Below are 10,972 nucleotides of genomic sequence, written 5' to 3' on the forward strand. Positions count from 1 at the left end.
TTTAACTCACTGACTCTTCTGGAATCTCCTGGATCAGCGAACCTTAAACGGTCTTCAACATTAGAAAAGGTAATAGAATTAAAGAAGAATAAGATATATCTAGACTAAGATTTGGTCATACAGGATTGAATAGCATTCTTAACTTTATATTTTGGTTATGTAAATTTTAAATAATAAATGACTGATAATTTGATAAGTTACACAGTACCTGAGTAGACATTTTACCAAAAACTCTTTTACTACTTTATTCTGACATTGTAATTTATTTATTACAGTTTATTTAGCATAGCTATATTTTAAAAGAGGTGGCTCAAGGAGAGTTTCAAAATTCAAAGCGGAACTAAAAGTCGTTAACCGTTTCCTCTGTGGAGCAACAGTGAAACACACAGGAAACAAAAACAGCACGGATAGCAGCGATAGCTCTTCTTCTGTCAGAAGGCATTTTGATCAAGGGTTTTGGTGTTTTGTAGGAATATTTGAGAGTTTGCAATAGCATTGTCTTCTATCGTGCCACAAATAGTCGTTCACTGTTTCTTCCGTGGAGCCACAATGAAACAGACAGGAAATAAAAACAGCACAGGTAGAAGCGTTAGCTTCCCTTCTGTTAGAATGTAGTTTGAAGACGGGTTTGGTATTTTGGGTAAATATTTGAGTGTTTGCAGTAAAAATGTCTTCAGTTCAGCGTCAGAGAGAGTTAATCAACGAGCAGTTAACTCCTGCTGAAGAAACATTAACGGAGTTTAAAGAAATCATCGTCAAGTCCGAGGAAGAGACGGACGATCAGAGCAGACTGCTGGACTGCAAGCGGACTCCCCAGATAATCTTACACCGAATAGGTAGGAAACACTGTCCCGTCTTAATTATTAGAGACAAGTTAAAGAAAGTTGTTTGGGACCGACTCTGAATTTCGGCATGAAACTAAATGCTAAAAGATTACAACAATAAACACCTGAAACGGATCAGTTCTATTCCACGGCTTAGTTGGAACATGCCAGTACATAGCATTGACTGAACGAAAGAAACGACTGCTACAAAGTCAGCCTTATAACCACTTAAAGAACATTTCTACAATTAAAGGACTAATGTCCCATTAAGATCTAGAGAGAGGCATCCATGTGTTTATCTTTAGTCGCATTGATTACTGCAACAGTGTCCACACAGGTCTAACTAAAACAACAATGCTCCTTCTGCAGCTGATCCAGAACGCTGCTGCTGGAGTTCTGACTAAAACCAGGAAGTTAGAGCACATCACCCAGTTCTAAAGTCCCTACACTGGCTCCCTGTAGCTCAGAGAGTAGACTTTAAAATACGTTTAGTTTATAAATCACTGAATGGCTCAGCACCACAATACACTTAAGATCTGCTGTTGTTGTATCAGCCTTCCAAACCTCTGAGGTTCTCTGGTTCTGTATCCCCAGAACCAAACATGGAGAAGCAGCATTCAGCTTCTATGCACCACAAATCTGGAACAAACTTCCAGAATACTGCAAAACAGCCGAAACACTAAGATTCTTTAGATCTCGACTAAAAACACTCCTGTTTAGTTTCTTTAGAACCACAATAAACTTTTACCAACATACTTGATGTGTAATGGTGATTTTAACGATGGCACTCATCAAAATGTAATTTTTTTAACTGGTTTCTCAAGTTGGTGACTGTGTTATTTTTATGATTTTTTAAATTTTGTTTTCATGATATAAAGATGAAAGGTGCTCTACAAATACACTTCAAATGAATACAGTGAAATGATTTTAGATGTTTTTCTTAAAGTTACATTTTACAATTAAAATTAATTTTTTTAAAAGGTAGATTTAATTATTTTAGAGGTCATTTATTTAATTGAATATTTCATAATTTCATGATATATTTTATTCATTAAAGGAAAATTTACAAGTATGGTATATTTTAATTTTGTCATCCCCATATGGAGGTCCTTTAAAAGTTGATTTAATTGAAAGGTGAAGATTAACAGTAGATGCAATAAATTAGTCTGAAGGTTGTAGAACGTCTGCATAGTCCTGTCGCGATAAACGATAAATCAATTAATCGCACGATAAATTAAACCTATCGACCTCATTTTAATTATCGGCTTTATCGTCTCTTCCTGCCTTTTTTTTCTTTCTATTGATGACACTGAATGAAAAAAGGATCAACTCTGGTGTTCTCCACTGACCCTCCCTTTCTCATTTCCTTACTGTAATCTCCAGCGCACACGACACGAGTTGTCGACCCATTTTCAAAACCTCAGACCACCACACATTAGCCGACAGAAATCCTAGGCATAACGGTTTGATCGGGTTCGATCGTGCTGTGTGGTGTCCAGCCACACAGCCATTATTTTGGACTTGTAGCACAAAATAATGGCTACAAGTCCAGTTAACTAATTTTAAAATCGGGCATTAATGCTTTACTAGAATCTACCTGTGATGCATGTGGCTAGATTCAGTGTAAAGTCCTGACTGAATGAAAATCATTATAACCTATTTATGTCACGTTAACGAAGAGCAGCTGAAAACTTACCAGGTTTATCAACTGCGGTAGCAATTTGGCTCCGACTCCTCCCTTTGTCATTTCTATATTCTTTGCACCAAATGTTAAATAAATATTAATGTTGTTTCCACATATCATCTCTGATGTCCGCTGGATTTTGGGTTGCACCATGTCAGGTGTTTGGGATTCCCCTCCGTAATTTCCCCTCAGAAGAATCTGCGCTTTCTGATTGGCTACCTGTCACATTCAACAGGCTGCATTAAGCTCCCAGTTGGGAAAACCCCTGATTTAGCGGCCATGACGATCTAAATCACATTGCAGGATGATCGGTTACGAAATCACCAGCGATAATCTTAGATCTGCCAACAATCTAAGATTGTCATAAGGGGAAAATAGGGGCAAAAAATCGTGTAGTCTGAACTACTGCATTAGGTCGTCGGATGTGCCCATCTTCTCTATTTAAATCTAGTGATTACTGAAGGGCAATACAGACTTCATAATCTGCACTCTTTTGGTTGAATGCAGTATTTATTTCCACTTTGGCTTCATGTTGTTTAGTTTTATTCAAGTAAATTTTTTGTTAATGGAGACTGAGAATCCATTTAATTTTTGTTTTTGGTTGTTTTGTTTATTTAGTTTATCAGCTCCAGTGTTATGTGTTCTTTTGAAAATAAAGTGTATCTATGGCAGTAAATAGCATGGATTATTACGTAATTTCCATTAAATCAGTGTCAAAGGGTCTTGAAACAATATTTTCATTTATCGCAATAATTTTTTAGACAATCGCTCAGCAAAATTTGTTATCGTGACAGGCCTACGTCTGCATTGTATTATGACGTGCATCTATTTACTCCCATCAGAAGAACCACATTGATTAAGTTTAATATTCATATGAAATAAAGCCTGTTTCAGTTGTGTCAATGGATAAACATGAAGTTTTTTTTTACCTAAATGTATAAACTATTGTTTTCTTTTTGTCCAGATCTCCCACAAAACTGTGCATGTAAAGAGGAGGAAGATTTCACTGAGTTCAGCAACCAGGATGGGAATCCAGCTTTGGATAAAGAGGAACCAGAACCTTTCAAAATAAAACATGAGCAAGAGGAACCAGAACATCAACAGTTCAAAAAAGAAGAAAATCAACTCTGCATCAGTCATTATGAAGAGCAGCTTGTGCTGAAACAGGAGACTGGAGACATTTTGGTGACTCCTAATGAGGAAAGAGTCAACAATGAAACAGAACCAAACAGGAACCAACTTATCTTCCACTTTTCAGGCACTACGGAGGGTCCAGTGGTTGAGAACCAGGATCAGGAAGGAAGCAAATCTGAAGACCCAGGAGAAAAGAGAGACAAAGAGCAGAAACAAAACAAGAGATGTCAGAAAACCAAACAGCAAAAAGGAACTACTGAAGGTCCAAAACAAAAAAAGCACAAAAAAACTCAGGACCAAAATGTGTATTCCTGTGAATTTTGTCATCAAATCTTTTCTCAAAAAGGTAACTTGATGACACATGTGAGGATTCATACTGGGGAAAAGCGTTTCACATGCATTACATGTGGAAAAAGTTTCACTCAAAAAGGTAATTTAATATCTCACATGAAAAGCCACACAGGAGAGAAGCCTTTCACATGCAGAACTTGTGAAAAAAAGTTTAGTAACAAAAGAAATTTAACTATTCACATAAGGACTCATACAGGCGAGAAGCCTTTTACTTGTGCGAGTTGTCGAAAAAGTTTTAGAAGCGCATCGTGTTTATCTTCTCACATGAAGGTTCATATGGTCGAGAAGCCTTTCACATGTATGACTTGTGGAAAAAGTTTCAGTCGCAAAGATCATTTAAGTAATCACATGAAGCTTCACACAGGTGAGAAGCCGTTCACATGTACTACTTGTGGAAAAAGTTTCAGAATCAAATCTGATTTAACCATTCACACAAGAATTCATACAGGTGAGAAACCTTTCTCATGTGGAACTTGCGGAAAAAGTTTCAGAAGCACATCTCGTTTAACTTCTCACATGAGGATTCACATGGCAGAGAAGCCTTTGACATGTATGACTTGTGGAAAAAGTTTCACTCGAACTGATCATTTAGGTAATCACATGAGAATTCACACAGGTGAGAAGCCTTTCACATGTACTACTTGTGGAAAATGTTTCAGAATCAAATTTGACTTATCTATTCACATGAGAATTCATACAGGTGAGAAACCTTTCTCATGTGGAACTTGTGGAAAAAGTTTCAGAAGCACGTCTCGTTTAACTTCTCACATGAGGATTCATTTGGCAGAGAAGCCTTTCACATGTAAGACTTGTGGAAAGAGTTTCACACGAAAAGATCATTTAGTCAAACACATGAACCTTCACTTGGGTGAGAAGCCTTTCATATGTATGACTTGTGAAAAAGGAGTCATTCACAAAAATAATTTAGCTAGTCACATTATAGGTCACACAGGAGAGGAGCATTTCTCATGTGGGATCTGTGGAAAAAGTTTCACCTATGAAAATGGTTTACCTGTTCACGAGGACTCACAGATGTGAGACGGCATTATGCGAACCTCAAATACCAAGGTGCTCTGTAACTTTTGTGCTGTAATTACATCTAGATCATATATTTGATTTGTTGTAGCTTGGTCATTGGTCAGATCATTTCAAATAAGACTTCTAGCTGAAGTTCTTAGAATTCATCTTATTCTTCTAATTTCACATCTTAAAACCAGATTTGAGATAATAATCACCAGGAATCTTAAATGAAATGGATTTGAAGGGTGTCTTGAAGAAATCAGTGGTTTGGATTTTCACAATTAGAATGTAAAGCCTATAAAGTCTTGTGTTTATCTTTTTGCTGTATTTATACAGAGTTTTTGTTAAATTATTGAATGTTTTTTATTAGTGGATTCATGGTAAGAGTTCATGTATGGACTGGTAATTACCCATTGGGATTCATAATGTTTTCTGTATTCGAATCTAATTATCACACATTATTATTATTTTCATTATTTGCTCTGTTTCTGATTCAGGAAGGAAATCATGCTGATTATAAGATTTCAACAACGCAGGCATAAGGTTGACTAAATCGGGTTGATACTGCAGATGTTTTACTTTTTTTTAATTAAATATATAAATCCTTGCTAAAGCTACTCTGAATTGTAAAATTAATTTTATTTACTTGTCTTTCATTCATTACACAGGGTCTCTGTTTGAGAATGTTTTGTTTAGGATGTTTGTAAATGTATGAGTGACTGTCATCACAACTATTTGTACTTCTTATATAATAAAGTCAATTTACCAGCATGTTCTATTTTTCAATCTCGTAGTGGATTTTGACTCTTAAATAGGATCCGTTATAACTTTGCAGGACGGCAGTGAGACGGTGCAGAGCCAGGACCAGAACCAAACATGGACACCCTGAACACTCATTGACTAAAATGGATGTGCAATCATCTTTAAAATATCAAATTTTCTCTCTATCAGCTCTGTTTTTTTGTTAAACAAGTTTTGTTTTACCTATAATAAATACAATATTGTCAGTGCTAGCAATCTTGCTGACGGACTGAAAATGACTTAAAGCTGGTATGATAACTATTAACTTAACAAACACCCTTTTTATCTGGTTCAGCAACACTAAGTTGAGGTGTTTCAGGAAGGAAACTGTGACATCATGGGGGCTTTTAGCCATAGACATAGTAAACTTAATTGTTATGTCTGTTTTCACCTGTATATCATGTTTCATTTAGTAAATCAAGATCCTTCCCCGAAATTGAAGCAGTACTGCTTTTTGTTATATCAATAAATTAACTTTTTTTCACTGATACAAAAATAACAAACGAATAAATAAATAAGTAAAATGGCTGAATTATGCTGAACTCCATGTTCCACTGTAAAGTCTAAAATGAGACTGAGCTAATAGTTAACAAGACAAAATAATTACATCTGTTATTGTTTGGAGTATTCAGATAGCTAATAAATTTATTTTGCAAGTTTAAGTTTTTGGTTCACAAAATAGTGAAAAAACATAATGTACAAATTTTGCTCAATTCCAAGAGTGGTTGTCAGAAAAGTACACGTAAACTTTTGCCAGCTATAGTCTCATGTAGCTCTGATTTTTGCATTGAAGTTTTTTTTAAATAGTTATTTAATATTCTAATCTTAAAAAGCGTATTTTCATTAGCTGTGTGTGTAAAATTCTTATAATTAATTTGTTTATTGTAAATGGTTGAAGACATAATTCTTTGTGTTTAAACTTATAGAGTGTTTCACTTAGTAAATTGATCTACTAGAAAAAACACTACTTTTAATTAATATCCTAATTTATTCAAAATCACTTTATTAACAGAGGTGATTCATAGGAGATTAGAAAATGTAAAGCGGAACTAAAAGTCCTTCTCAGTTTCTTCCGTGGAGCTACAGTGAAACACGCGAGAAATGAAAACAGATCACAGATCGCAGCGTTCGCTTTTCTTCTGTTAGAATGTAGTTTGAATACAGGTTTGGTGTTTTGGGTAAAACATTTGACTGTTTACAGTTAAAATGTCGTCAGTTCCGCCTCATAGAGAGTCAATCAACGAGCAGTTAAGTCCGGCTGAAGAAACATTAACGGAGTTTTGTAAAATCATCGTCAAATCCGATGAAGAGACGGACGATCAGCGTAGACTGCTGGATTTCTCCCGATTACCCCAGATAATCTTACATCGAATAGGTAGGAAACACCCTCACGTTTTACTGACTAGACAGGTTAGAGAAAATTGTCTGGGCCGTCTCTGAACTCGACATCCTCTTTAAAGGGTCGTTGCACCAAACTAAACGACTGCAATAACAAAACTACTCTAAAACGTAGAATAAGCATTTGTGACCTCAACTATTTACTATGTAATATCAAAATTGCAGTTTGTGATCCGTGGGTCCCTTATCTCAGCTCCACCTCTTTACATACTGGTTATAGTTTTTGTGTACATTGTTTAGTTTTAGTTATATTGTCTGTGTAATTTTATATATCTGTTTATTTAAGATCAGGGATGCCCAGTCTTTTTGAAGACAAGAGCTATTTTTTCTCTGAACATCATGCTGATCGCTACCATATGACACAAATTGTAAATTAAATTCTGTTTACTTATTTTATATGCAAATACACATCAATTATAGCAGTATTTTTAAAGAAACTTAATGCAGTTCCTTCCTTTGTGAACAGGTTTTCCTCCAGAAAACTTGCTATTTTTTGTATTTAAAAATGTAATATTATTACATTTCCTATCCTGTCCAACAATGTAGACATTGTCTGCAATGGTAGACATTGCTGACAATTCTTAAAAACACAACTATAGTGATAAAAAAAATAAAATACAAATAAAATATATTTGCATTCTGTAAAATCACAATTATGTAGTCAGCCAGTGGATCTTCAAACACGATGTAATCCTGATCACATTTAGAGCCGACCTGAGGCAAGAATTAACGAAACAGCTTCTTAAGCTCCTCCAGACGTTCTGGGGTCCAATAAATACTAACATTTTAACACAGATAATTGATTTAGCATTTTAACATTTGTTTATTGAGAATGTCAGTGCTGATGTAATGGTTTCAGGATAGATAAATTCAAGATTTAAAGGAGCTGACAAGTTCACTTTGTGAAAGTGTAAATAACAATCTTCTCGGTTAGATTGGTGTGTTACCGTAGCTACATTCTGATGCTATGAGTTTAATCTTTGTGTTTGAACTCTGTTTGTTCACAAATACATCTCAGTAAATTACAGTGATCAGTGATTGCGTTTAAGCTAAGTCAATTAAACTCCACCCCATATCCCAGTTTCCACAAAATTTATATTGAAACACTGTTAGTGAAGCTGATGTTCTTAGCAGGAAGAGGGCACCTTAAATCAAATTCTGTTCAATGCTTATCACGACAGGCCTGGTGAACACCTGCCATGAATTTTTGGGGGATGCTCGTGGTCTTGTCTCGCCTCCCGCCTTTTGGGTTGTGATAGGGGAAACACTGAATGGAAATATTCATTTTTTATTTAAATCAATAAGCCTTGGCTTTATCTTTTTTTTCCAGATTGCCATCGATGCTGTATGCCTAAAGAGGATGAAGTTCTCACTGAACTCACCACACAGGATGGGAACTCCATTTTATATCAAAAAGAATTTGAACATTTGGAAATAAAACATGAGCAAGAAGAACTAGAACATCAACAGATCAAAGAGGAAGAAAATCAACCTTTCATCAGTGAGGATGAAGAGCAGCTTACACTGAAACAGGAGACTGGAGACATTTTGGTGACTCCTTCTAATGCACAAAGAATACACATGAGTATTCATACTACCGAGAAGCCTTTTACATGTATTACTTGTGGAAAATCTTTCAATCGAAAAGGTCTTTTGAGTAAACACATAATGAGACACACTGATGAGAGGACTTTCACATGTTTGACCTGTGGAAAAAGTTTCACTCAAAAAAGTCATTTATGTACTCGCATGAAAAGTCACACAGGTGAGAAACCGTTCACATGTTTGACATGTGGAAAGAGTTATAAGGAAAGAAGAGATTTAACTTCTCATATGAGAATTCATACAGGCGAGAAGCCTTTCTCATGTAAGTGCTGTGAAAAAAAGTTCACCTATAAAAGCAATTTAACTACTCACATAAAATCTCACACAGAAGAGAAGCATTTCACATGTGTGACCTGCCAAAAAAGTTTCAGAAACAGGTCTTATTTAACTTCCCATATGAGAAGTCATGAGAAGCCTTTTTCATGTGGGACCTGTGGAAAACGTTTCTCTGCAAAAGATGGTTTAACTTCTCACTTGAGGAATCATACAGGCGAGAAGCCCTTCACATGTATTACCTGTGGAAAAACTTTCTCTCGAAAATATCATTTAGGTGTTCACATGAAAGTTCACACAGGTGAGAATCTTTTCTCATGTATTACTTGTGGAAAGAGTTTCACTAAAAAGAGTAATTTAGCTACTCACATGTGGATTCATGTTGGCAAGAAGCCTTTCTCTTGTGGAAAAAAAATCACTCTGAAAGATCAATTAGCTACTCACATGCAAGGTCACACAGGTAAGAAGCCTTTCCCATGTGCGACCTGTGGAAAAACTTTCTCCACAAAAGTTATGCTAACTATTCACATGAGGATTCATACAGGCGAGAAGCCTTTCACATGTGTTGCTTGCGGAAAACATTTCACTCAAAAAAGCAATTTAGCTACTCATATGAGAATTCACACTGGGGAGAAGCCGTACTTATGTAGAATCTGTGGAAATCATTTGTCTACCAAAGATAGTTTAGCTTCTCACATGAGGATTCACAAAGGTGAGAAGCCTTACACATGTGGGATCTGTGGAAAACATTTCACCAATAGAAACAGTTTACCTGTTCACATGAGAACTCACACAGAGGAGAAGCCTTTCTCATGTATAACTTGTGGAAAAAGTTTCACTCAAAAAGGTCATTTGACTGATCACATTAAAGGTCACACAGGTGAAAAGCCTTTCAAATGTGCCACTTGTGGAAAGAGTTTTAGGGAAAGAAGAGGTTTGACTGCTCATATAAGAAGTCACACAGGCGAGAGGCCTTTCTCATGTGAAATCTGTGGAAAAAGGTTCACCAACAGAAAGAGTTTACCTATTCACATGAGAATACACACGTGAGACGGAATTATGTGAACCTCAAATATCAAGTTGCTCTTGAAATCTTTCTGATTATAATATGGCCACAATCTATGCATAAGGTTGACTAAATCTTTATCAGACCTGAGATGTTTTACTTTTTTGGTTTAAATATCTTCATTGATAGCATCCTTGTTAAAGCTATTCTAAATTGTAAAGTTCTTTTTACCCATTTGTCTTGTCATCCATTACACAGAGTTTGTGTTTCAGATGTTTTTTTTCTGGATGTTAGTAAATGTTTTAGTGATATAGATTCAAATAATTTTACTGTCAGTAAAACCTTTTGTAACTCTTATAAAATAAAGTGCAATTTATCATCATGATGGTCTTGTTTTTTTTTTCAGTTTAGCAGTGAACTTTGAGGATGAGAACTTGGCTTTAAGCGAAGAAAAACTTGAATCTGTGGAGATAAAACAGGACCAAAAAGAACCAGAACATCTACTGATAAAATGCGAGCAGGAGGAGCCAGATCATCAGCATTTTAAAGCTGAAGAGAATCAACTGTGCATCACTCAGTATGAAGAGTACCTTGTGATGAAACAGGAGACTGGAGACATTTTTTTGACTCCTCTTAATTTGCAAATAAATGAAACAATGAAACAGAACCAAACAGGAACCAACTCGCAGTGTTGTGGTACTCGAGATCGGTCTTGGTCTCGAGTCCGGTCTTAAGACCGTTTTCTGATGGTCTCGGTCTCGTCTCGGACTCGACCGTATTTGGTCTCGGTCTTGTCTCGGTCTCGGGCTCTGAGGACTCGGCATTTTATTTCAAGACCAGTCGAGACCGCAACTGTGAAAATATCACTAAACGTGC

General features: G+C 36.0%; 2 protein-coding genes across 2 annotated transcripts; both read left to right on the plus strand.

Moving 5' to 3' along the window:
- The first annotated feature begins 239 nt into the window (after positions 1–239).
- On the plus strand, positions 240–5,784 carry LOC106916123 (uncharacterized). Its single transcript, XM_014984192.2, has 2 exons — positions 240–836; positions 3,473–5,784. Exons 1-2 carry the CDS (start codon positions 668–670, stop codon positions 5,029–5,031), a joined length of 1,728 nt encoding a protein of 575 aa, XP_014839678.2. The 5' UTR covers positions 240–667; the 3' UTR covers positions 5,032–5,784.
- Positions 5,785–6,896: 1,112 nt separating this feature from the next.
- On the plus strand, positions 6,897–10,478 carry LOC106916132 (uncharacterized). Its single transcript, XM_014984204.2, has 2 exons — positions 6,897–7,189; positions 8,543–10,478. The coding sequence occupies exons 1-2, from the start codon at positions 7,021–7,023 to the stop codon at positions 10,138–10,140; spliced, it is 1,767 nt and encodes a 588-aa protein (XP_014839690.2). The 5' UTR covers positions 6,897–7,020; the 3' UTR covers positions 10,141–10,478.
- Positions 10,479–10,972: the final 494 nt, after the last annotated feature.

The sequence above is a fragment of the Poecilia mexicana genome, unplaced genomic scaffold (genome assembly GCF_051168715.1).
Source record: "Poecilia mexicana isolate PSO_F unplaced genomic scaffold, ASM5116871v1 scaffold_11, whole genome shotgun sequence".
NCBI classification, from domain to species: domain Eukaryota; kingdom Metazoa; phylum Chordata; class Actinopteri; order Cyprinodontiformes; family Poeciliidae; genus Poecilia; species Poecilia mexicana.